Source organism: Gopherus flavomarginatus, chromosome 4 (genome assembly GCF_025201925.1).
Source record: "Gopherus flavomarginatus isolate rGopFla2 chromosome 4, rGopFla2.mat.asm, whole genome shotgun sequence".
Taxonomy (NCBI): Eukaryota; Metazoa; Chordata; order Testudines; family Testudinidae; genus Gopherus; species Gopherus flavomarginatus.
The window spans coordinates 135,344,347-135,370,150 of NC_066620.1; the positions used below are offsets into that span (position 1 = coordinate 135,344,347).

The following is a 25,804-nucleotide window of genomic DNA, read 5'->3' on the forward strand; positions in this document are numbered from 1 at the left end:
GAGCAATGGCATAACTTAGTCATTATTGCAAGTAATGTAGCCATCCTAAGCTTTTGCTAGTTAAACTACATGACTGTAGTACAGCAAAAGCTGCATTCCCATGAATTCTCTACATGCCATAAGTTTTATTTGGAATAAATCAAATGGGTTGATTATGTTGAAATGAGAGGACTGAGAACACCCATCCATAGCCATATTGCAACACTGCTCAAGTAGTAATATCTTCAGTTTGAGACAGAACTACCATCATGAGGAAAATATTTTGCACGTGATGTTGTTAAAACTGTTAGCTCACTTGGCCTCATTTTTACAGTCTACATAATTCCTTTTTATGAGAGCGTCTATTCTGTGCATGTCCAAACACTACCTCTGTTAATTGAAAAGAGGAAGATTTGCCCCTCAAGCATAATTAACAGAGAGTTATGGAGAGAAATTGCTCCCTTTACAAAATGGCTCTATTGAATTTATACAACCTTATGAAATAGGTGACATGATTCTTTGCACTCAAGCAGATTCACCATATTAAATTAATTTGATTCACTTAAGACCCCAATTCCTGCACAGACTAATGCATGTTTTACTTTATGCAGTATGAGTAATGCCACTGACCTCGATGGCACTACTTATAATGCACCAAGTTAAGCACATGTTTAAGTCTGCAGAGGGATCAAGGCCTTAGTCAGAAGCCAAAGTCTATAGCAATAATTTGCATCAGCAAGAAGATTTTTAGGGCTTTGCCATTTCATCTTACTGGAATGCCAAATACCTTAACTCCCGAGTGTAACCTTCAACACAATAACTGTCCAAATACTGACTTCTGCAAACAATTTTAATAAGGGTGTAGTTCAGTGGATCTCAAACCTTTTTTACCGGCAACCCCATTCACATCGCAAGCCTCTGACTGCAACCCCCCTCCCCAACAAATTAAGCATTCTTTTTAATATATTTAACACCGTTATAAATGCTGGAGGCATGTGGGGTTTGGGGTGGAGGTTGACAACTCACGACCCCACATGTAATGACCTCACAACCCCCTGAGGGGTCTCGACCCCCAGTTTGAGAACCCCTGGTATAGTTGAAAAGGGAAATTATCAGGAAGGTCCATATTTTAAAAGCTTTCCCTGTTTTGATATTTTAATTGACATTTTTATGGAGGGAGAAAGAGGACACAGATAGAGGGAAAACAATGCATAAAGACATCATATTATGGACTCAATTGTATGTCTGACTCGAATGTTCTTCAACAAGCAGAAACACCCAGATCAAACATGTTGGACTCAAATATCCAATGTGTTTTAACTCAGTTAAAGAAAAACAGAATATACTCTTATTTGTGACCATCAGCTGATACACTGTTTGTTATAAGATATTTATATCATCCCAAAAGAGAATGAGCTTAAGGAAAAGAAATAAAAATTATGTTTCAGCTGAACTAGAGAAGAGTGAGACATGGCGAAGAAAGAAGAAAGGAAGACAGAACAGAAGTAAATTTTGGAAAGTCAAAAGTACATGGTGTGTTTGTTTCACAAACTAAACTAAACTAACATTCAATGGGAACTTTTTAATACAAAATATTTTTAAATGAAACAAAGATTCTATGTTTCTGTCAAGCCTGAAAAGGATTCTGAATCACAAAATCTTATCAGATGTAAAGATTGTCTTCAAGAAACATCAGTCTGGATGCTTAAAAACAATGAAGTTTAAACCTCACCCTGCATTTAATGAATCCGTCTTGATAAACCCAGATCTGGTCATCTGATCTACTATCTTCTGTAACCCGTATTCTGAGAAGACTCAAATCATCCACATTTCCATCAGCTGACATGAACTTTCCAGTTTCCTTGTTATGAAGTCTGAAGTATACACGTTTCTATGAAAACAACATAGCTCTTTAGCTACACTCTTGAATGCAGGAACACATAGTGCTTCTGGTTAACCTCAGAGTAACCACTACTCAGTGGTACAGTTGGGGCCTTTGTCCCTTAGACTTGATTTCCTCTGAGGACATTTTAAAAAAGAAAATTTCTAAGGAAAACCAGATTCTGAAAGTTCTCTATCTGCGTCAGTACCTTAGATAGAGCAATCAAAATGCATTTATCCTCACTCTGCATAATGCTAAGCAGTTCAGGAGCAGGCCTGAAAAGGACAGCTCTAGGAGAGGGAGCCAATACATTCATTATAGGTAACAGGCACTTCTTTAATTTCTAGCCCAGTTCTAGTAATTCAAAACATAAGTGATTCATGAACTACAGAAAGTTATTTCTCAATAAAAACTGGTTCAATATTCACTACTGATGTTAGGACATGACAGGATAGTCTAAGCATGAGAATCTAAGCAGTTATGGCACTTGCCCTCAAATTAGCGAATACTTCTAAAAAAACATGACAGTACTCTATACATTATATTCACAAGTCAAATTGTGCATTTAAGAGTTTATAATATAAACAGAGAATGGATTTGTTTTTTGTTTTAATATCAACACAAATGAAAGTGCCTCTGGTTGAAGTATCCAAGAAACTAACAGCTTCATTTCCCAAATTTCTGAGACTAGTACATGATAGCACAGATATCAGAATGCTTGTGACCAGTGGGAAGTTAAGAATCTTGACTGGTTGTTGTAATTCAGTCAAAGTAAGTTGCTCAAAAATAACATATTTAGTTTAATGTGTGCATGGTAGACAATTCAGACTTTGGGAGGTAGTACTGTGAAGCCAAATGGCACAATCAGCATCAGCATTACTGAAGATAAAATTCTGAAGCGAACCTCCTTCCATGTTTGCTATTTCTGCTGTTTAATGTTACCTTTGACTGTGCAGTACCAGAAACAATTACTGACTATCAGATAAGCTTGGCAATAAAAAATACAGAAAGTCTATAAAGAGGATCTCATGCAAACTGTCAGGCCCCAAAGTAGACCACAGCCTCTCTCACCTGTAATAAAGGTCGTAGAGAACCTATCTGGTGACAGCCACTTAATTTACGCCAGTCTGGGATTTCATTTGGTGACAACAACATCTGGCGCCCTCTGTAATTACTGTATTCATAGATTATCCACCTGAAAAAAACAAAATATACTTTCATGTTTATTAACTGTCAAGCATCATCTGTATTAAAGTCAATTAAATACTGCTTCTGAAATTGTAAGAAGTGATATTTTAGATATAAATTTGTGTCACAAAAAAGTAGTGCTTAAGTTAGTTGGGCTAACTACCAGGACCATATTTCTTTTTAAGTGGTCTCCAAAATAATATAATTATCTCATTTCGAGCATTAGTAGATTTGTGCTCAAATTTTAAAATATTTTCATTTATAAATCACACACCAAAAAGAAATAAAGCATTTTCATAGGTTAGAGAGAGCATGAAGTATAATATTTTTATGTATAATGGCGCCATTTCAGGAAACACCCAGTGTGGTCAACCAAAATGGGTGTGTAAATATGCTGCAAAAGCAGTCATGTTTTTACTGGCTTGCAGGGACTCCCTATCAACAACACATGCAGATGAGAACTGCTAGCAGAGGGCTTTGGGTTAAATAGGGACAACTGCACTACGGGGGGAGTTGTACGCACGAACACACGCGCCTGTCACCTATGTCCTATCTTAGGATGTCCCTCTCCAGGATTTTTATTTTTTATTGGCAGGGGAAAGGTGGAAAGTAGGATAGTGCCAGGATTGGGATGGAAAAGTTCAGCCTGGCACTCTACACAATGTGCACAGATTTTCTGGCAGCCTTATATTTGCAGTATCCTGCCAGAATTTGCCCCTTTCGCTGCAAAAATACTGTATCAGACAAAACAGCATGTGTGAATGCGTTCAGTATTTTGTATTACTCTGAAATGGGCCAGAGTGCAGGGCAGTTGTCTAGTTCCCTTTTATGTACACAATTCCCTGCACTCTGATTAGGTGGGAGCATGAGATAGACATACATTTTCAATAACCTTACAGTGATTACATAGATTTCTCTGTACCATCTGCCTGAAAATCTCTCTCCTGTGACTGGCTCCTCAGTAGTCCTCCATGACATGCCTACAATAAATGTGGTCGCTGCCTTAATTTCTAAACTCCTCCCCAGCCCATCACTCATCTACCCCTAGATCATTTAATTTTAAAATGAATCACTCTGATGCCTGGTCTACACTAGGAGTTTCCATCGGTATAGCTACGTCTCTCAAGGTGTGAAAAATCCACAGCCTGAGAGAGGTAGCTATACCAACCTAACTCCCGGTGTAAATAGCGCTAAGTCAATGGAAGAATTCTTCTGTCCATCTAGCTGCCATCTCTCAGGGAGATGGATTACCTATGCCAGGAGGAGAACCTCCCATCGGCATAGGTAGTGTCTGTACAGAAGCACTACAGCATCTGTAACGTTTCAAGTGTAGACATAACCTTTCCTGGGGAAAAGGAAGGCTATGCCTCTGTTCCAGGGGCAAGAAGGAGCAGGGGGAGGGAGACAGAGAAACCTGGCATTGGTGGGAAGGAGGTTCAGCAGCTGACACAGCCATTTATACAATGTATGGCATCTGGATAGGAAACGCGGAAGGCTGTGAACATGCAAAACAAAGGGATTTAAGTAATAGATTAGGGAGCACACATATAATCGAGGGCACACTTCCACTAACTGAACCACCACCACAGCTTAGCCAAGAAACATCGACCTTTGGCCTCAGACTATGTCTTGTAAACAGAAAATGAGAAATAACAAAATCGATCCATTCTGGTTGGTTGAGGAATGGAATTAGCCAATCAAAGTGCAAGTACTTGAATATTTGCACAAAGAAATGACTGTCAGTTTGTTATGGAAATCTCACCCCTCAACTAGCCATAATTAAGGGAGTTGCATAACAGACATGAGTGTCAAGTTATGGGTCTAAAACTATACAGTACCTATTGGCTCGGAGAGACTGAGCCAATTTCTTTTCAATATAATAATGAGGTACCTTCAAGTGATCTTTTAAACAAAAAGAACACCTGCTCCTGTCCTTAGGACTTGCCTACACACAGAAGTTGTACTACTTTTAAACTATCCTGGTCCAATTATGAATAGAGGCAGTAGGCTGGGTGTGCTTCCCAAGCTATCTACTGCCTGAGATTACTTCCTGTCTTTTTCATAACATGAGATAGTGCTGGACCAAGATGTTTCCCTTGTCAACCTTAAAGGCCCAGTGCACCGTATTACAGTTACAGTGTAGTCCAGAGTCAGACACACTTAATGATCTGTGGATACACAGCGATGCCACAATCTGCTAGCTAGATGGAGGTAAAGACTTGCGGTGAGAGCTGGTTGGAAAAGCTTTGATGGAACTACTCTCCAGAGAATGCAGTTCCAAAGTTGTAACACGTTGCAAAATTGTGTCAATGTTATTCATTATATTATATATCAGAAAATATAAAATAAGGCATAAGAGAAACAAAAAACATTTCAATAGACCTGAAATGAATCCCCTCCCCGCAAAGAAATGCACAGGCTTAGTTTCTAAAACAAAGACAAACGTCAAAATCCTTTGTTACATGGAATTCCTATCCTCTGTACAGCTCTACTTATAACCTTTAATTTCTAACCTCTACTCAGTGGGCTAAAGAAAAATCCCTACTAGCTCAGTCAGATGAGGGTGACTGAAGAAGATTGACCTAAACCATCTAGTTGAGGGCAGTAATGAACAAACCACAAGCTGCGCTACCAGAGTTTGCATTTAAATAGTTGTTTTTTAAGCTAAAATCATAAAGAAACCAAAAAAAAAACCAAAACAAAAAAAAAACCACAAAGAAGAGATTCACATTTTGGAAAAAGCGATTCACTGAATCAAAAAAATTACAACTAATTGTATGTTTTAGGCGAGTAATTTGGAGGTGGCATTAACATTAGGACAGGCACTAGAGGAGTAGTCTAATTGTAGTGATCACTTTCAGACATCAAAGGATGACTTTTCAAATCACCTCACACCACCTTCTAATTTTGTGTGCGTGCAAATTTTGCACATACAATTATCTGTGTGTGTTAAATTAGAAAACTCAATTTTTTTAAAATGACCTAAGCGTTTTACCTTAAACTGACTAAAGAAATGAAATTCATAACTGAAGAGCTGGATCCTACTACTGCTAAAATCAATGGGCGTTTTGCCACCAAGTTCACTAGAAGCAGGCTAATAATAAAAGTTGTCATTTGTCTTTACCTTATCCATAGTGCCTAGAGAATACTGTAAAGGCCAAAAGTTTAACTGGGTTAAAAAAAGAATTAGATACATTCATGGAGGGTAGGTCCATCAATAGCTATTTGCCAAGATGGTCAGGGACACAATCCTATGCTCTGAGTGTCCCTAAACCTCTGACTGCCAGAAGCTGGGAATGGATAAAAGGGGATGGATCACTGGACAAATTGCCCTGTTCTGTTCATTCCCTTTGAAGCATCTAACACTGGCCACTGTCAGAAGATAGGATACTGGACTAGATGGACCATTGGTCTGACCCAGTATGGCTGTTTTTGTGTTCTTATATCAATATTTTATATGAACTTAAGGCCTGCTTTTTACAGTGTGCAGAGCACCAGTCCAACATAGTCATCTTGTAGTAAGTAGGCCCCAAGACTCTCTCGGTTCAGTAAACAGAAATGAGATTAACAATGTATTGCAGAGTAATACTCCAATGAGATATCACTTATCTTCTATTACAAGTATTTTTTGCATATTTAATATTTAATTTTCAGAGAAGCAAAAAGAAATTGTTACTTACATGCCACCAAAAACTTGAACAGAAGCTATTCGAGGATTGTATCCTAGAAACTGGAGATTTAAGACTTCTGTAGTAAACTCCATTTTCTTCCCCTTGAAACCTTTCTTTTCAAAGAGGGCTATGCTTGGCTCAGAAAGCTCCTATGTTAAAAGAAAGGGTCCTATTTAATACATGCACATGACTCCAGAACATTAAGCCACAAAGACTCTTTGCACTCTTTTGCTTAAAGATCTGAAGATCAGAAATTCCACAACCATTCTTCCTCACTGGCAGCAGCTTACTAAAAAAAACCTCAACCCTCACACAACCCATGCACACACTTTTTGCATGCAATAGACAAGTTCTTGTGACAACGTATATGCACAAATTTGTATGTTGCTATGCACACATCACAATTATACTTTCAAACAAATTTTAATTAAACTCATTGGATCGATCAGTTGAAAATCACTGGGGAATTCTGATTTTTAAACCCACAAGAAAAAGCAGCTTTAAAATGATCTTGAAGGACTAAAATGTTGATAGAATCCCCAGCTCTCCCCATGATGAACTGTCACTTGAGTGAAGCAGTAGTTTCTCACACCCCGCCCCCCCACCTGTCTTGTTTTTAATTCTTCTCATAGAACATGATGCTTTTAAATTATTCACTGGACTAAATCCTCAAGATTAATGTTTCTGGGATCAATTCATGGCATTCACCCCTTTCCACACAGTTGTGCTCCGGAAACTAAACTTTGGGGAAGTTATATTATATATCTAGCCCTTTTGATTGCAGGGAAAACTTCAAAAATACAACTAGAGTGTAAACCACAACAGTGAGAACTGCCTGTGTCTGCAGATAGCTGAAACAATAGCTTTGCCCCATTCATTTCAAACAGTGCCCTGTGAACTCCGTGTTTTCATGGTTTCTCATGACTCAGGAACAGCCACAATTGCAACCCCCCCCCACCATATAACAGCAAGCAGGTCAGCTGTAAGTTTTTTAATCTATCACTCTTACTTTATTGTGTGTACAAAATTGGCACCCAAATCCACGATAGTTTACACATGTACACATATCTAGATATGTCACCGAGTTACTAATTAAAAACTATCTAACAGCACCTAATTGTGTTTACACACTTCACAGCAGAAGATGACATAGTCCCTTGCCCTAAAGAGCTTACAAGGTCAGAGATGACACTGGAGGAGCATGAGAAGATGGCTAGGATTTACTAATCAACGATGCATTATTCAGAAGATGCTAGTGCACAGCATGATGGAGCAAAGATGTTTTTGGATAAATAACTTTACTGACCTACAGGGAAATTTTCAAGAATATCTATAGGATTTAAGAACACAGGACTCAGTGGCTTTCAAAGAGGACTGTGCTCCAAAATCTCTTAGATGCTTTGAAAATTGGCCTCTTATTTCTTGTACGTGTCTCATTAGGCGGCCTGATGCATTAGGTGCTACGTGTGTAGAAGCTGCAGGTGAAAAAGTGTAGAGATGGTTATGGGAGAAGCAGGCAAATGGGGTATTGAAACGAACTGTGATCATTGGAAGCGTGGCAAAAAAATTTGACCAGAAAACTAAATACCTGAAATAGAAATCTTAAAGCTTTGCAGAACTATGAAAACGAGCTTTACACAAACACATTTTTGTCTGTTGCTTTTTACTCCATATATTGGTTTGCCATAACACAGATACTATCAGGTAGAAAACTGATTGTCTTGCCCAGCTCATCATCTCATCAAATGAGTTAACCTCTATGGAGAAATAAGCAGCAGTGTATGGAAGCAAATAATTGGCATGGAATTGCTTTATACTTATCTGCTAAGCCTCACATGACCTCTGGTAGAAAAACCTTAGTGGTGTTTATGAATTTTAACAATCAATGGCTGCCATTTGTTTGTTTTGTTAACAGAACACCACTTTCTCCTTCACAAAGTACAAATTTTCCAAGAGTGAGCTGATCCTTCTATGGTCGAAACAAGCATATCAAATACAATGATAGCTTATGAATAAAAGCTCTCTACAGATTAGACTATTTTAATTAAAAGGTTGAGAACAACCATTATGGATGTCCAGGCCAACTCTTTCTTTATTTTTAACAGTATCTGCATCAGCAGCATGGCAATGGAGTGCAGAAAGTATGGCACACCTGGGGGAGGCTCTTTTCCTGAGTTTATATTGTACCTCCAAAGGCACCATAGGGACTAGTAATGACAACTAATACTGGTTCTCTTTAGAGCAGTAACAATATTGTCAAAGAGTTATGTGAGTATTATAATAGCCAAACCCAATGAAAAGGAGCAACAGTTTACTTTTTCTCTTCTAAAAATAGTACAAACAGCTGGTAGTAGTAGATCTAGCCTATCATTGGATTCTTGACTACATTTTGTTTAAATTTATGTCAGCTTTAAAATGTATTTGTATGATTCTGCAAATGATCTATTGCAATGATCTATTATAGGGCTGAGTAAACTCCATAACTGACCTATTAAAGGGCAATGAGTGCAAATTAAAATTACATTTTATTTCTCATTTGCTATTAAAATGTTATTTCCTATTTGCTGGCACCAGAATAATACTTTAAAAAGCTTATAAATTCCATATTGACATAAAGATATAGAATTCTGATTTTTGAAAACATAAGGTGTTGAACCTTCTTTGGAAGAAGGAACCGAGTGAGTGAACAGGAATGGAATTTTCATGATTATGACAACTGAATTTTATAATTAATTTAGTTCTTCTGAAGTTGCATGGTTGAATTCCACTTTTTACGCACATACAGCATGGACAACAGCAGGGAAGCTTCTCCACAATTCCCCACCAATATACTTGAACCCTAACTTGGAGATGAACAGCAGCAAAAAGTAGCAATTCAGTTGCTCTGCTTATGGCATCCTCAACTCCTTTACAACGACTGCTATCAGTAATGATGGCAGTTTTTGGTTCATGCTCCGAGACCAACAAACTCATTACACATAGGTACTGAATAGTAACAACTTGTCCCTGTACCACTTGTACTTCACTGTCCTTTATATGGTTGCAAAAATGAGAAGTTAAATACTCCTATGTGTGTATTTATTCAGTTATCCTTACAATGTTTATAACACGTAGAGATTTAAGTCTTGTTTGGGGTGGACATCCCATTGCAGACAGATTAGAATAGGTTCCTTCTTCTAACACATACTGATTACCAGAGAAATCTTCTTTATCATATGCAATCCAACTGCAGGAAGAGAAGGAAAAATCTGATAACTAAAGTATTCCACACATAACCAAAGTTCTGTCAGTGGTTCCCAATATTCCTTAACATGTAAACAATCATTTTAATCACTCTTTGAAATATTTTAGCAGAAATAAGCTACTGAGAGAAACATGAAAAACTTCAGAGGTATTGGAGAGTTAAAAATTCACATGATGAATTACAAAACTTTTTTTCTTCCACTTAACTCCACAGTTGGTATGTAAAACTGGATCCTTCATCAATTTCCAATTTCAGAAAGTTGTAATATTTTTATTTTAAAAAATTTACCATTTCAGTGATTTTGCAATAATCATAATTCCATGCTTACCTGCCACCCAAAACTTTTGAAGACTTTGTAGCAAATGAATCGTCAATATAATTGGTATTTTTCTCAAATATTTGGCAGTTACCTTTGAATTCTGGCTCTGAAAATAGCTGGACCTTTAAAATGATAATGTATATATTAAAAGGATATTGTATAATAATGCATTCAGCACCCTTTAACTAGATAAGTCAAACATTACTTTCATCCATGGTTATATTCAAATGAATTAAAAAACCCAGAACCCTTCAGTTTTGCAACATTAACATATTCTATTATCCACGAGTTACATTTCTGAAAGATTGCCAGGTAACCAGACTGAAAATTACTTTCTGCAGTAAAACATTCAGTAACATACAAAACAATTCAACAATTACTAGTAAACAGAGATAGACTGTTTAAATATCTGCCAGAGTAGATTTTTAAAACTTCCTTGTAAGGCAAGATGGTAAATGGTCTATCAAACTTATCTGTCCTGGTTCTTTAATCAGTTTAATCTTGAAAATACATTTTCCCTTTCTCATCCATATCATATGACCTGATTTCTCAGAATATAAAAGTGTTGTATGAACTTTGTAAGGCACTCAGATACCATGATGATGGGTGTGGTATAAATTCCCAGATTAGACAGATAGTATTTGTACTGCTTGGGCTGTAGTTGTGTCACTTACATTACAAACCCCTTTATCTTGCTTAAAATTTCACCCTAGGCTGAAAGCCATACACTCATTTGTTTTTGTTTTTTTCATATTCATTACTTTAGGAGGACAGTTGATTCAATAATTAAACGTGTGAATAAATTTGGCATAATTATTATTATAAGGATGATTTCTGTGTGACTACGTTTAATTATTGAATCAACTGTCCTCCTAAAGTAATGAATATGAAAAAAACAAAAACAAATTAAGCAAAGGAGTCAGGAAATGCAGAGTTAATACAGCATTTCCTGATTTCTGTGAACTTAATGCAGCGTTAATATTCAGAAATTAACACAGTTTCTTCTCGTGGATTCAGCACTCACCAAGTTAAAACTTGAAAAGACAAATAGAAGTGAATGAAAAAGTGGGGGTTAAATAGAAACCCCTTCTATCCATAAATAAAGTATAATGTTAGCTAATATTGCTTGTTGAACATAGAAGAGGCAGTAGGTAATGTGCCTGATCAGTCTTAACTCTTCCTTTGCTACTTGTGTGTTTCAACTTTTTTCAGCATCCTGAAAATATGTATTGAAAATAGCTTGATGGATTAGTACTCTCATCCACAATTTTGCAACCTCCAAATTGTTCTCAAATTATGTGCTCAGTGGAGTTACACAGATGTAGCAGACCATAATCTGAGGGTAATGAGATTAGAAATAGCCCTGAATTTAGAATTCAGTTAACAGCTCTGTTGATGGTGTGCAAGCTACAGGTGAAATTTCCTGTTGTGGAAAATCTCTACATGCCTGGAATATCATGTACAACAGAATATGTCCCCAAACAAACCTTAGGTCCAGTGTTTCTTTTTTCACTTAAGAATCTGTTTAGATGTATATAATATGCAGGTGTAGACACTTTTTCAAGAATATGCATGGGGCTGCGGCAATAAACAGCCTTGAGGTATTTCTTTCCTCAAAAGCTACAGGCAGCTGTATTCAGCAAGGCTTTGGCAAGGCACAATATCAGTTAAGGATGCAAATCATGTTAAACAAGGCTTTTCCCCCCAAAGGCTCAGAACTTTGTGCTATATTTACCATTTAGGCTGAACTTTTTCAAGTTCCATGTGTGCATGATTTTTTTTTATATTATTATTATTATTATTATTATTATTATTATTAAAGGAACGATGAAAACATACACTCTTCCCATTGTAAAAAAAAATAAATCTAAAATCTGTATTCTCACTAAACAGATAAGTATCCTCTGCATACTCAGAGTCATATCTCCTTGCATCAGTGACAAAAAGTAAGATTGTACTACTCTTCAAACCATAATAGCCCTATAGATTTAAGAGAGAAAGTGATCTAGATTCTCTTGTAGCTTGCACACCATCAACAGAGCTGTTAACTGAATTCTAAATTCAGGGCTATTTCTAATCTCATTACCCTCAGATTATGGTCTGCTACATCTGTGTAACTCCACTGAGCACATAATTTGAGAACAATTTGGAGGTTGCAAAATTGTGGATGAGGGTACTAATCCATCAAGCTATTTTCAATACATATTTTCAGGATGCTGAAAAAAGTTGAAACACACAAGTAGCAAAGGAAGAGTTAAGACTGATCAGGCACATTACATACTGCCTCTTCTATGCTCAACAAGCAATATGCTAACATTATACTTTATTTATGGATAGAAGGGGTTTCTATTTAACCCCCACTTTTTCATTCACTTCTAATATTTGTCTTTTCAAGTTTTAACTTGGTGGGTGCTGAATCCACGAGAAGAAACTGTGTTAATTTCTGAATATTAACGCTGCATTAAGTTCACAGAAATCAGGAAATGCTGTATTAACTCTGCATTTCCTGACTCCTTTGCTTAATTTTTAAACATTTGATATTGCACCAATAATTCCTTTGCTCCTGAAGTTTTTAAATGCTTGAGGGTCAGGAAACTGAACAAACAGCAGCAGGGTGGACAAGAGGATGGGGAAAGCTAAAGCAGAGATGGGGAGGTAAAGATAAATGGAGTCACAGAACATCAACTACTCCCATAAAAAGGAACACACTGACACAAAACTATTAGTATTGGTATTTACTGAACATTACAGGTTTTCTTGAATTTGACAGGATGTAGTAAACACCACTCCATTCAATTATTTTGGCATCTTAGGCATTTGCTCAAGAATGACTGCTTTTAAAAAAGGTATATACATTATACACCCTAGAATATATTTGTTTTACAAATTTAGAGAAGGGTCTTACCTTGAATTTCCCCATTTGGCTATTGATGGTATCCTAAAAAGTTTGGAGAAAAAAAAAAGATATAAAGAGTGATGAAATAATGCAAAAGCATTCAAAACCTTACAGCTTTAAGAACCTAAGCAAATCTAAATTTCATTAGAAAACAGGAGAAATAGCTACCATCATTTTGGCAGAAATGTATGAAATGTAATAATACAAAAGGTTTCCTTACCGCCACTATGGGCTGAACTGAAGAGATCTTACTATTCTTGCCTCCCCAGGCCTCAGCGCTGGGATACAGTCCTTTATCAAGGATGTACTGTTCTCCTGTAAAGTCAGGATTCTCATAGACTACCCACCTGAATAAACAGATATCAAAAAAAATTTTCAATACACTGGTGAATATTTATTATTGTCTTAATGTAAGTTTTAAGAACATAAGAACGGCTATACTGGGTCAGACTAAAGGTCCATCTAGCCCAGTATCCTGTCTTCTGACAGTGGTCAATGCCAAGTGCTTCAGAGAAATGAACAGAACAGGTAGTCATCAAGTGATCCAAGAAACAGTTAATGTTACTGATATTTCCAAAGGGTAAATGTATGCCTAGAACACTATTAAAACACAAAATTAAAGAAATAATACATTGCCTCATCAGTTTTAGCCCCACCCCCCAGTACCCTGAGGTGCTCAGCCCCTCCTGCTACCACAGGTTTCACTGACAGTGGTGGGTGTTCAGCACTTTGCAAGCAGCACTCGGAAACTTAAATATGGGGACCTGATTTTGAATCAGGCAACTCAAAAGAGCCATATATGGTTTGCACTTCAAAAATCTATAGTAATAACAGTCATGCTTTCGCACCATGGATACTGTTAATGTATTAAGATTTGGGGGAAAACAAAAAACAGAAGAAATTTCAACACTCTCTTCAAACTAGCTACTGCAAGCCACATGAAGCTCTATGTATTTTATCTGGCAAGATGCTCATTTGTTTGGTCCCTGATCACAGAGAATATTTTGAGCTGTTTCAAATCTAAAGCTTTTGTTACTACTTCTATAATTTTTATTTATTACCTTAGCTTATTTATTTCTTAGCTCTTCTCTTGTAAAATGTGAGGATGTTTGGAAACAAATTTTTGCATGATGAACAAAGCATTAAGGATACTCTGCTACAATAACATATTATGCATTTCATAAAAAATGAACCTGTTTGAAAAGGATTTTTTTTATGTGACATTGCACCTAAACAAAAATATTTGGCTCATTTACAAAGAAGTCTGTTAAGGTAAAGCGTCCTTCCTGCTGGGAAATATGCCACCAAAGGGAAGGACTTTTCCCCCACAAAACTAAATGAAATATCTTAACAGATTCAAAGGTTTTAAGGCTGCATGGGATCATGATGAGTTCAACCATATGCATAGAAAAGATGACAGAATTTCTACATCAAGCCCCTAACTTCTAGTTCAGCAAGAACATATGTTTTAGAAAGACATCCAAACTTGATTTTAAAGAATTCAAGTGATGGGGAATCTACCATATCCCCAAGTAAGTTGTTCTGGTGCTTAATTACTCTCACTGATAAAAATGTGCAACTTATTTGTTATCTGAATATATTTAGCTTCATTTAATGTTGTTATACATTTGCCTGCAACATAAGGAGCCTCTCCTATTAGATGTCTCCCCATGATCTAAGTACTTTCCGCTCTTTACCTTCTCTTTGCTATAAGCTAGATAGATGGAATTTTTTTAGTCTCTCTCTATGTCAGGTTTTGCAGACTTCAAATAATTTTTTTACTTTTTCCTGAACCTTTTCCCATTTGTCAATATCGCTTTCTAAAGTGCAGAGACCAGAACTGGATACAATATTCGAGTAACAGTCTAACTAAAACTGTATGGAGGGATAATAACAACATTGCCCTACTTCTATCAATATCCTCTCTTGCTTATACATCCCAAAATTGCATTTGCTCTCTCTTAGCCATCTCATCACACTGAGTTCATGCATTGAAATCTACTTATAGGTAAGACTCTCCTCCCCAAGAATTTTACCATTTCCCAATGTTCAGAACAGCCATTTTCATACCATAATGCGTTACAATAATATGGAATTTTCATTTTATTTCACTGTAAATCAACTTTCACTACATGCAAGAAGTTCACCGGCAGAGGACACCTCTGTACTTAAGAACAGATTCTATTGACAAGGCCATTATTCAAAGCACAAGGAGCCGGATTCTCAGCAGCTGTAAAGTGGGACAGCTCCACTAACTTCAATTAAATGAAGTTGATTTATATCAACTGAGAATCTGACATGAGACGTACAACATTCATTAAAATACATAAAACTGGTACTCGAGCTTGGAATGATTTGTCCACAGTGAACACATTCTTATAATCCTTCATGTTACCTCTCCTTCTGACTCATGTATAAATGAGTCTTTTAACATGTTATTCACTAATAATTTAAGGCATATTCCAGGACACAGACTCAAGTCATTTTAAAACTACTTAATCAAAGTGACATAGGTATGTATGGTAAACTAACAACAAAAGTTAAAAATGTTCGAAGTGTGCATACTAAATCATTAGGTCACATATGCCAGAGCTTTGAAAATGAAACTGCCTTTCAATTACACACACATCTGGGTATCACTACACTTCATGAATAATCCTAACAATTTTTTTTTAAAATGACCTCAAATTATATTTCAATTATTTCAAACTACATTTACTACCTGAAAATAAATATTTGTGATATTAAATTTAAGTGAGAGTGTTAATACTTGCCAGATCCCCCTTGAGTATCTCTCTCCATACTATGCAACACCACTATCTCCATCCTCCACCTGTTTAAAGAGGGCTGTATGCTTCAGCACATCAGAGGGTAGCACTACTCTGGTATCACATGAAGTATCCAAGAACCATAGTCCTAATTCAAAAAAGCATCCCTATTCAAAGTAGCATTTTATCATATGCATAAAGTTAAGCATATACTTAAGTCCCAATGAAGTCAATGAGACTTGAGCAAATAAGTAAGGTGCTGTCCTTAACAGGAGAGGACTTATGCATGTGCTTAAGTGGTTTTCTGAATCAGGGCCCATTTGTGGCTTTACAAACCAAAACCAATACCTTTAAGATCACTCAGAAATCAGCTGGAAGCCAGTGCAAACAGCTGCATGGGAGTAACATGCTAATCACTGAAAGTACTTCTACAACCATACTTTTGTGGCCAACGGATGATCTAAAAGAACGATTATGGATAACTGAATGATAATTGTGGATACTTTGGACAGCTCAGGATTAGGTCCTATGTCCCTACAACAGTCTGTAATAAAAACCACTTCTCAGTAGAACTAACCACTTCTTAAGCCTTCTGAAAGTTCATTTTATTCCGTAAAGAAGGTCAGATCCACACTGTACACCAATTACAAGAAAATTAGGAAAAGGTAGTCAAATTAAAAGCAGCACAGCATAGTTAACAAATGTTTATGGGAACTGGGACTGGGGGAGTTTTTGCCTAAATTAAACAAAGGACCAGAACCAAATTCACTCTTGGTTAAAGACTCAAGGTCAAGTTTAATCCAATTAACATTTGTATTTTGCAAAATAAGTTAATATGATTATTTCTTAAAACAAATAGTGATTGAGCTTGACGAGTAAAAACTAAGCAGGAATTCAGAAACACTGTATACTAAAAGAAGCTTCTTGTGAGTATCTGTTTAAACTTGTTTTATGGGTGTGTTACCTTTTGCCAATATAAATGCTTCCATTTTCTGCCAGTTGAAAAGATGCCAACATGGAAGTAGATATCAATGCTGACTTAAGAAAGCAAAGTGGCTCTTTTAGTTTATAAAGGTATTCCTTTTTTCAAATGACAAAATAATTATTTCCTGGATTTTCTAACAAACTATGCTGGGATAGTTCCTGGAAAATTTCCGAAGAATGAAACTAGTAATGATTTGTTGTAAAATATGCCGTAAATGGTGACATTTTATTCCAATTTGTTTACAATACAATATATGCAAAAGTGAAAGTAATCCTCAGAAACAACCATGTAGTGTTTGAAAATAGTATAGCAAAAAATACATATTTAATTCTTGAAAAAAAAGTCATGGAATTGTTCACATCTTTGTTAAAAATTTACATTTTAATCTAAAAAGATATCAGATGAATGACTTAAAAATTTAATAACAAACCATTACTGCATCTATGCCATACCAGCCTATTTAATGGTATTTTGCAGTCTAAATAGCTCAGAGAATTGCTAATTGATAATGACTGCACCTTTAAATGGGGGTAAAGGAGTGCTGTCTGCTTGCTGGGGAAGAGGGAATAGCTCTTTACAGCCAGGAGGGGGAGCAAGGAACAGAAGTGGTTGCAAAAGGGGAAGTGGGTCAGTGTGGTGACACTGACTCATCCCCAGAGACCAGAAGGGCCTGGAAGTTCAAAAGGGGCAAGTCTGGCAGAAGCCCCTTTTCCTCAGACCAGGTGGAGCAGCACCCACCCTGCCTCCCCTTGAGGGGGTAAAATACCAGGTTTGGCCAGGACCTGCTGTGGGCTTCGAGCTAGCTGCTTCTTTCTAAGGGGGCTGGGATGGAATTTTTCCCTCACCACCAGATTGGCCTAGGTGTAGCAGGGGGTTTTCACCATCCCCATAGCCGGTTCCAGGGGGACTTTGTTAGGGTGAGTAGGAAAGTTAGGCTATGATGTTGCAAGTCATTACAGAAGTGTGGGGAAGATGTCTAGTGCAGATGCTCCACGGGAAAGGGACAGAGTGACCACATAAATGGCTTGGTAAAGGACTTTAAAAGGAGATGTTTGTTAAAGGAGTGGAATGGGAGAGGGGAGTTAAGGGGTCCCATGTCTGGTATGGCAGGGAGCCAACCCCTTCTCTTATAGTCCACCTTAACCCTCATTGGGGGAGAAATGGTAAGGTCCCAGCAATGGAATGGCTGAAGAACAAGGAAGGAAAAAGATGGGGGCTGGCAGAAGCCCCCAAGGTAGATAGTGGATGAACACAGAGCTACCTGCACTGTACCCTTTTATCTGCCAGGTAGTCCCAGACATCAAATAATAGAGTTGTGGCCTGATTAAAATTATATCAATTGTTTCCTGACATTCTCTCGGTATAGCTGGACAATGGGGTCTTTGGTTACAGATTCAAATTTGGAAGGGGTTCTTGACCGAAAGCTGTTACCATTTACTGTCCGTTCAGTGGCCTATGTGAAATGAAATGGTAGCTTTGCATTTTTAGTGGGCAAACGTTCCTATCTTTGCAATTGACACCTTAGTCTGCTGTCTCAACAAAAATATTAAGGATTAAATTGGCCTGGAGACTGAACAGCACACTCTTCAGTTAAATGGTGTGGTTTTTCCAGGTTTTCAGATCTCAGGCAAATGAGTAAAAGTGTGTGGAGCTTGTACTGCCGCTGCCCAGCTGCAACAGTTCTCTGGGGTAGGACAAGTTGACTTTCCAAAGCAAGTAAATTCAGCAGCTTTCATGGACCCCATATTTCAGCACCTTACACACCACCACCATAAAACAACAGATTTTTTTTTGGCAAGGGAAGAATTACAATTTGTGCTCCCAAATACATACCTAACACTTTACAGAACAAATATGGCTTGGTTTACTGAACGTTATTTTTTATAAACATTTCTGCAATGTCCCTCTGAAAAATTAATACTTTAGCAGTTTAAAGAATCCTGTGGACACCATATATCCTATATGAAAAAATATGAAACACTACAAAAATAGTATGATAGTCCTTTGGTAAGAGTCCATGCTACCTGAATTAACTGTTCGTTAGTAGGAAGCATTTATTTAAAAGAACGGAACATGCAGGGGAGAGATTGCAGGAGGAGGTGGCAGCAACTAGACACGATAAAAAAAATTAACTTATAGCTGTCCCTGCCAACCCATAATCCTTCACTTCAAGTCTTCACATCTGAGGTCAACAATATTTTTCCCCAATAAAATATGAGTAATAAAAATGGTCAGAAGCTAAAAATCAGGAGTCCCTTCTTTACTGTAACAGAGATCAGACTTGCTGTCCCAATGGTTGTGTAGAAGCTGAGATAGGAGGTTTTCACCCTTCTCCAGGTTACGGTGGAAGGAGACTGCCTCCCATCTTACTTCCCTGTGTACACAAGAGTACAAAAGGCGCTCAGTGGATGCAAAGACTGCCGTTTAAAAAGGGCTGCCTTAGCAACAATGTTTGCAGCTAAGTCAGTGAGTATGAACCTGCAGCCCTTACTTCTGCAAAACTCGCACTGAAATATCAAAAGGAGTTCTGCCTTCATAAAGACAGTGCAGGGTGAGGTTTAGGGTGGGGTCATTCTATGAGAGTTAGCTAAACGTTGTGGAGGGAGAATCAAGCACCAATGTGTCTGAAATTCCTTCAGTGCTATCACTCACATTAATTCTGTGCATCTTGGAACAAGCTGCCTAACACTTGCCTGTCTTTCAAAACAAACTGCTGTAGAAAATACTAGTCCTAGCAAGGGTTTAGCCTGAAGGCCTCATCACAGAGCAATTATATCTTCAGAGGAAACTTTGGTTCAAAGTATCATTCTGTACTAGCAAAAAAGAAAAAAAGCACAAAATAAAAATTGTATTAGGATTTATTTTATTCTCACTTAGCAACTAAAATCAAAATATTTTACTTAAGATATCAAAATGGATTTAACCCTCCCTACAGTCACATGTAATCAGACTGAGTACAAGGATGTTTAGAATTTGTCATGCTACTTGGGCTCAGAAGCCTCATGAGGAAAATCCTCCCTGTAGCGAGCCCCAGAGAAAAATAAACGGAAAAGGTGAGGAAAAGTAGCAACTCAGTAAAGTAAGCTAGAGTCGGGCTTTTACATATGCCATTGGAAGTACCACATGCTTTCTAAATCTTCAAGCATGCATTCACTAACAGATGACTTAGCTACTAGTCTCATTTTAGTGACAATATAAGATGAACTCATTATGTAGCATCACAAAATTAAGTTGAGTCCTCTAAGGACTATATGAATATGTTTGATAAGGATTCATAATAATTTGAATTGCAAGTAGATAAATTTATCTTATGTGTACCATAAAGAAAAACAAAATCCAAACTGAACAGGATATTTCCCAACAAAAATAAAATATTCACTATGAAAAAGTATCCTGTTCCAAAGATGTCCTAAAAACCACAAATCTATCATGGCCTACATCACAACCTCACACAAATACCTTCCAAGTATTTATCCTCATAACACATCTGTGAACTTGGCAAATATTATCCCCCATTTTTCAGATAGGAAACTGAGGGACAAAGTGATTACACAATTTGCCTCAGGTAAAATACATGAAATTTTGATCAGAATAGCAAGTTAGTCCCAGAGCAATTCTGCTGTATAACAGCTTAAATTCTACAACGGCATCCTATTATGTATTCTCTGATGAACAGCTAATTTACAGACATTCATCATTTGCAAATCAATAGGCCAGTGTTTCCTAAGAACATTCCCTCTTGTTATAGGAAGAAAATACATTTCATAGTACAGTTATTTACAAACAGCCACATTCTTCTTTGTTCTGTGCAATCACAGATAGGGAATTATATTCATATAAGGATTTCTTCACAGATATTAAAAGCAGAGAGCAGTAAAACATTAAATTATTTGCTAATTTATTTGAAAAAGAATCACTAACAAGGAAAAATGCAATTAAGAATATCACTTACACTCCACTTAAAACATGTATGGATTGTGTCCTCAGTCCATATCCAGTGTCTCTTAAATTGGAAATAATTCCTAATACATTAATACTGGAACCTTTAGTCCCAAAGTCTTTTTCACTGTACATTATCATGTGTGGGTTTGTGAAATCCTGTTGAAGCAAACAAAATAAAGGAAAATGTAATAAAACGTTTCACTGCATTCAAGTAGCAAATATTAGATCTTCTTGGAACTTACACCTAGAATAGGACGCAGCGACTGAAGCTCTTCACTGTAACCACCCCAATCTTTCCATTCCTGGTACGTGCCTTCTTCCAGCAAATACTGATGACCTGCAAATCCTGGTTTCTCGTAAGCAACCCAACTAAATATTGGATGGGGGAAAAAAGAACATGAGAATGGAACCTTGCCACTAAGCACAGAGCTGAATTTATCCCATAATTCTTCAAAACAACAATACTGAGCTAAGACAGGTTAATTTTTTTAAAAATAAGGAATTCCTGAACTTTGGCCCCGTTGAAAGGAAGCTGTCTTTTTAATCAACCCAGACGGAAAAGAGATAAGTGAGATAAAATCTGAATAAAATACAACCTTTTCCTAGGATAGATGAAATGAGGAGCATTAGATTCAAAGTCACCACAGGGTGACTGTTTGCTTGGCACACCAGAGAGGGAGGCTCCCTTGTTCTCAGGGTGTACATGTGCAGTACTTAGCATAGGTTAGAGAAGCCGGTGGTGCTGCTCTAATCTACACCGGCTGGCGGAGTGCATGCTCTAGCAATTGCTTCCTTTTTACTTATGATGGAAATGAGGTAAGGTGGCAGCACAGGTGCTCAGGGTGCCAGCCCTGCACTGGCCAAGAGCTCCCCACACCAGGGGAAATCTCAGCAAGCCAGATCTGGCTGCTTTGTGATGAGAGCGCGTCACTAGAGGTCTAGAATGCACCACAGAATCTGGTTATTTGCACTGATCTAACCCAATGAAATAGCTATGAGGACGAAGACAGCAACTGTATATTGCATCTTCTTATCTAGTGCAATTTCCGACACTATGGTGTTATTATTTGCACCAGCCTTTCCTTCATTCTGCAATTAGAACTGTTTGTGGCATTTTCCTCTACTTACACTCCTTCCAACACTTTTATGGACCCCACCGATATAAGTGGCAGTGTCTTATTTTCTCCAAATTCTTCTTTTTGCTTTTCTTCCTCAATAAGAGTGAGTATTTCTGATTCCAGTTTCATGCATTTCCCTTCGAAAAACGGCTTCTCGTAAATTACTACCTTTAGCAAAGATGAAATAAAGTGGCAGTTACTGAAAAAGTGCATTAGTTACAAGTTTTGACAGCAGATTGACTTTAGGTGCATAGCACAAAATAAACGAAGGATCAGACTATGAAACTAATCAGTGAGTTTGTATACTGGCTCAGGGGTCTGCCCTAATATTTATTATCCAGTCACTGTAAAAGTGTACACTGTGCCATCATACACATAATTAGTGACTGGTAATCAGATATGACAAAAGTTGCAGTATCACTGTGTTTCAGCACCATGCATGCACAGCCCAGCCACCATACCAGTACTCATGACATCACCACGGTAAATGAGTGTGGGGGTGTTTGGTTGTCACATTTAAAAGAGCTGGTCTCATAGTGATTAAATTAAATGTAATATATCAACTGGTTTTTACCTTTGGTTCTTCAATGGATTCAACTTTGCGGCCACCCTAAAAAAAAATTACAAAAATAAAAATAACTTGTTTGTAATAAATTTACATATGTATAACTATTTTACAAAAAAACAGTCTTCTTTAAGATGACTTTTTTCAAAGTCCACAATATCAAAGTCAAGAAGATAAAACACTGATGGGTGCAATTAAGAATAAGAGTCCAAAGACCTATAAATAGCACTGCATACTACTTTGAAAAAGTCATTAAATATGATGTTTTATAGTTTATTTTTGTGAATCCTGCAGAGTCTTGTGCCACTAATGTTATTGTTAACATACTAGCTCTAATCATTTTACCATTTTCAAGGGTCTCAGGGACCTAATGTATGCTTCCTTCTTCTCCCAAAATGATAAGTTAGCATATTCGCCAGGCTCCAACATTAAAGGGATTCCCTGGAAACCAGGTTCTTCAAAAATTAGCCATCTAGATTAAGATGAAAAAAAGTTAAATAGTTCAGTGTTTCTCAATTACAATAAACACCAATGTCATGCTCATACGGTATCTTACAACAGAGGCCATTACCCATTAAAAGAAAGTAAATACAGGACCACATTTATCATCATGCCACCAGCCTGAGAACAGATATGTTAGTGCACACTTCCGTGACTGTGCAGTCTAGTCTGGTCTGCTCTGGTCTTCTCCTGTCGACATAGCTACTACCTCTCGGGAAGGTGGATTAACTATGCTAACAGCAGAGCTCTCTCCCATCACTGTAGAAGCATCTTCATGTAAATGCTACAGGGATGTAGCTGTACCAGTGCAACTGTACTGATGCAGCATTTTAAGTGTAGACCTGCCCTCCCAATGGTTCTGTGCTTGTTTGCAGGATTAGGGCCTAAGGAATTTTCACAATAGTTAACATATGTTTGGGGATTTGACCCTGTGTTGGGTAACAGGAGTTTCAGACAATGACTGAAGCCTGTATTATTGTCTATTTATTGGAGACATTTTTATATTTAAAAATAGATTTCATGGGTACAGAACTGATTTTTTTAAAGTGAGTTAAAGAAGATCCTCACCAACCTAGAGCCAGATTCAATGCAAATGCTATCCAGCTTTCATGACATATCAGACAACTGCAGATTTGTTTGTTTGTTTTTTGGTTTGGTTGGTTTTATTTTCCTCACTATTAATTAAAAAGTTCAAATAGCTCAGAAATGAGACCCAAGTATTTTCACAATCAGCAGTTTCTTGGTTCCAGGCACAAAGTAGCCTTCCAGAATTTTGACACACAGGACAAGTGCACTGATTAGTGAATGTTTTGTGGCACAGAGGAGTTCTTTCCCAGTAAATGCAAACTGCTGATAACAGAAATTTTGGCTATTTGGCTCTTTATATCTTTCCCAAAGTAGAGTCTCTGCTTTATCACATCCTCTTCAACATTTAGTATAGAAAGAATACAGCACAGATTGACCTTCCTGTTATCCATTATTTGCATTTTTATGAAACCATTAATCACTCTCAGACAGTCTAAATACAAGGTTTACAAGGATGCTTCCCCAAATTAGGTGGTGCATACTTTGATATTTCAATACATTTGCTGAAATATGATTAAAACTCTGGTCTTGCTACGCTGCTGAAAGATCAAAACCATTATACGTCATTATTTAGTAACATGTTTAGGGCACAGCTGGTTCGAAAATGGTCCCTCCCCCCAGGAAAATTTCAACTGTTCAAGGTTTATAGGTCCTATTTTTGTGAACACCAATAACTTTTGGCTAAAAACCATTACGGGAACTGTAGTCCAGTTGGTGAAGGCAGCCTTCACAGCAGAATTCAGGTATGAGGCACAACAATGGCATTTCCAAATAAAAATGTTTTGTTTGGTTTTTTTGATGATAAGTCAAAATTTTGCACAGAAAATTAATTGTTCTTGAGAAAATGCTAATTTAGTTGAAAGCCAGGTTTTCCACCCAAAGCAGTTTTGAGAGGAAATTTTTTATCATAGTTTAACCAGTAAAGTCATGACCCATAAGTGTTACAGATAATAAATAAATCTCTTTAGTTTAGCATCAACTTTGTTTTAGATTCCAGTACTTCATTTGTCCACAGAAGGTACAACATGGGCAGTATTATAAATGTGTGACCACACTTCCCTATCAATGTGTTTCAGTCCTAAAGTCAGAGTTCAGAAACTCAATTCTTGCCTTCTCATTGTGTTTACTGAAGAAACTGAACTTATTGGCAGAAATCTCTCCATATAAGGTTGTCTTTCTTATGTGAAATTGATAATAATTAATATGGAGACCACAGCAGGTGACCCTATTAAAATGGGGTTGCGACCCACTTTTGGGTCCTAACCAACAGTTTGAGAACAGCTGGCTTAGTATTTATATGTAGGATAGCCTTTTAAACAGATAACCTTTTAGTGCAGTGGTTTTCAACACTTTTTCATTTGTGGACTCCTAAGAAAATGTCAGATGGAGGTACGGACCCTTTTGGAAATCTTCGGCATAATCTGCAGACCCACAGGTGTTCACAGACCACAGGTTGAAAACAACTGTTTTAGTGAGTGACCACATCACACTAAGTGACTAGAAGTAAAACTGTATGTTTGCATGTCTGACAGCTATAACCAACAATTTTAAAATAAATTTCTTTTATATCAGTACATACACACACATAAAACTATATACTTACATGCCCCAATGTACTTTTATAGAACAAGTCTTCTGTGTTGTGCCAAATATACCAGTTTCCTCAGTGTCATCAAAAAATGAAGTTACAATTCCCAGCCCTTCTGGTCCTGTATACAGGTCAATTTGGCAAACCCTGTAATCCTGGAAAAACGGTAATTCTGTAATTGTAGCATCATTTTTTATTTCTATTATATAATTTATTGTAACTAAATCAGTTTTTAAAACACTTCTGCTGTTCATAAGCCATTTAGCCTATTCTCTCTCAGTTACCGCTATATGGATGCCTGTAAGTGAAATGTGGTGTGGTTGGTGGTTTTTCCTCTCTCACATTTCTCCGTGTGTTGAAATCTCTCTCAATGATTCTCAAATCTAACTTTTCATTCCTGACTTTTCTGACACCTGTGCAGGCATGCATCTCCCTTGGTCTCTTCTATATTTTGTCTAATTAAATATGAGGATAACACTACAGAGAAAGTTCTTTAATAGAACCCTCATTTTTTTAAAAGCCTATTTACAAATCAAGCATGCCTCCTTTTCCCTTTCAAACATTGTTACAGCT

General features: G+C 37.2%; 1 protein-coding gene across 4 annotated transcripts in view; it reads right to left on the minus strand.

The window, feature by feature from the left end:
• CRYBG1 (crystallin beta-gamma domain containing 1) overlaps window positions 1-25,804 on the minus strand; it is a 165,569-nt gene that overhangs the window by 6,063 nt on the left and 133,702 nt on the right. For all 4 annotated transcript variants that reach the window (XM_050951344.1, XM_050951346.1, XM_050951348.1 and 1 more), the window contains 13 exons: window positions 25,247-25,386; window positions 22,903-23,029; window positions 22,567-22,602; window positions 22,003-22,160; window positions 21,117-21,243; window positions 20,885-21,030; window positions 13,400-13,526; window positions 13,189-13,221; window positions 10,293-10,405; window positions 9,817-9,946; window positions 6,730-6,869; window positions 2,933-3,056; window positions 1,712-1,870 (listed from right to left, as the gene is read on the minus strand). In XM_050951344.1, coding sequence (XP_050807301.1) covers window positions 1,712-1,870; window positions 2,933-3,056; window positions 6,730-6,869; window positions 9,817-9,946; window positions 10,293-10,405; window positions 13,189-13,221; window positions 13,400-13,526; window positions 20,885-21,030; window positions 21,117-21,243; window positions 22,003-22,160; window positions 22,567-22,602; window positions 22,903-23,029; window positions 25,247-25,386 — 1,560 coding nt within the window. The remainder of the gene's footprint in view (window positions 1-1,711; window positions 1,871-2,932; window positions 3,057-6,729; window positions 6,870-9,816; window positions 9,947-10,292; window positions 10,406-13,188; window positions 13,222-13,399; window positions 13,527-20,884; window positions 21,031-21,116; window positions 21,244-22,002; window positions 22,161-22,566; window positions 22,603-22,902; window positions 23,030-25,246; window positions 25,387-25,804) is intronic.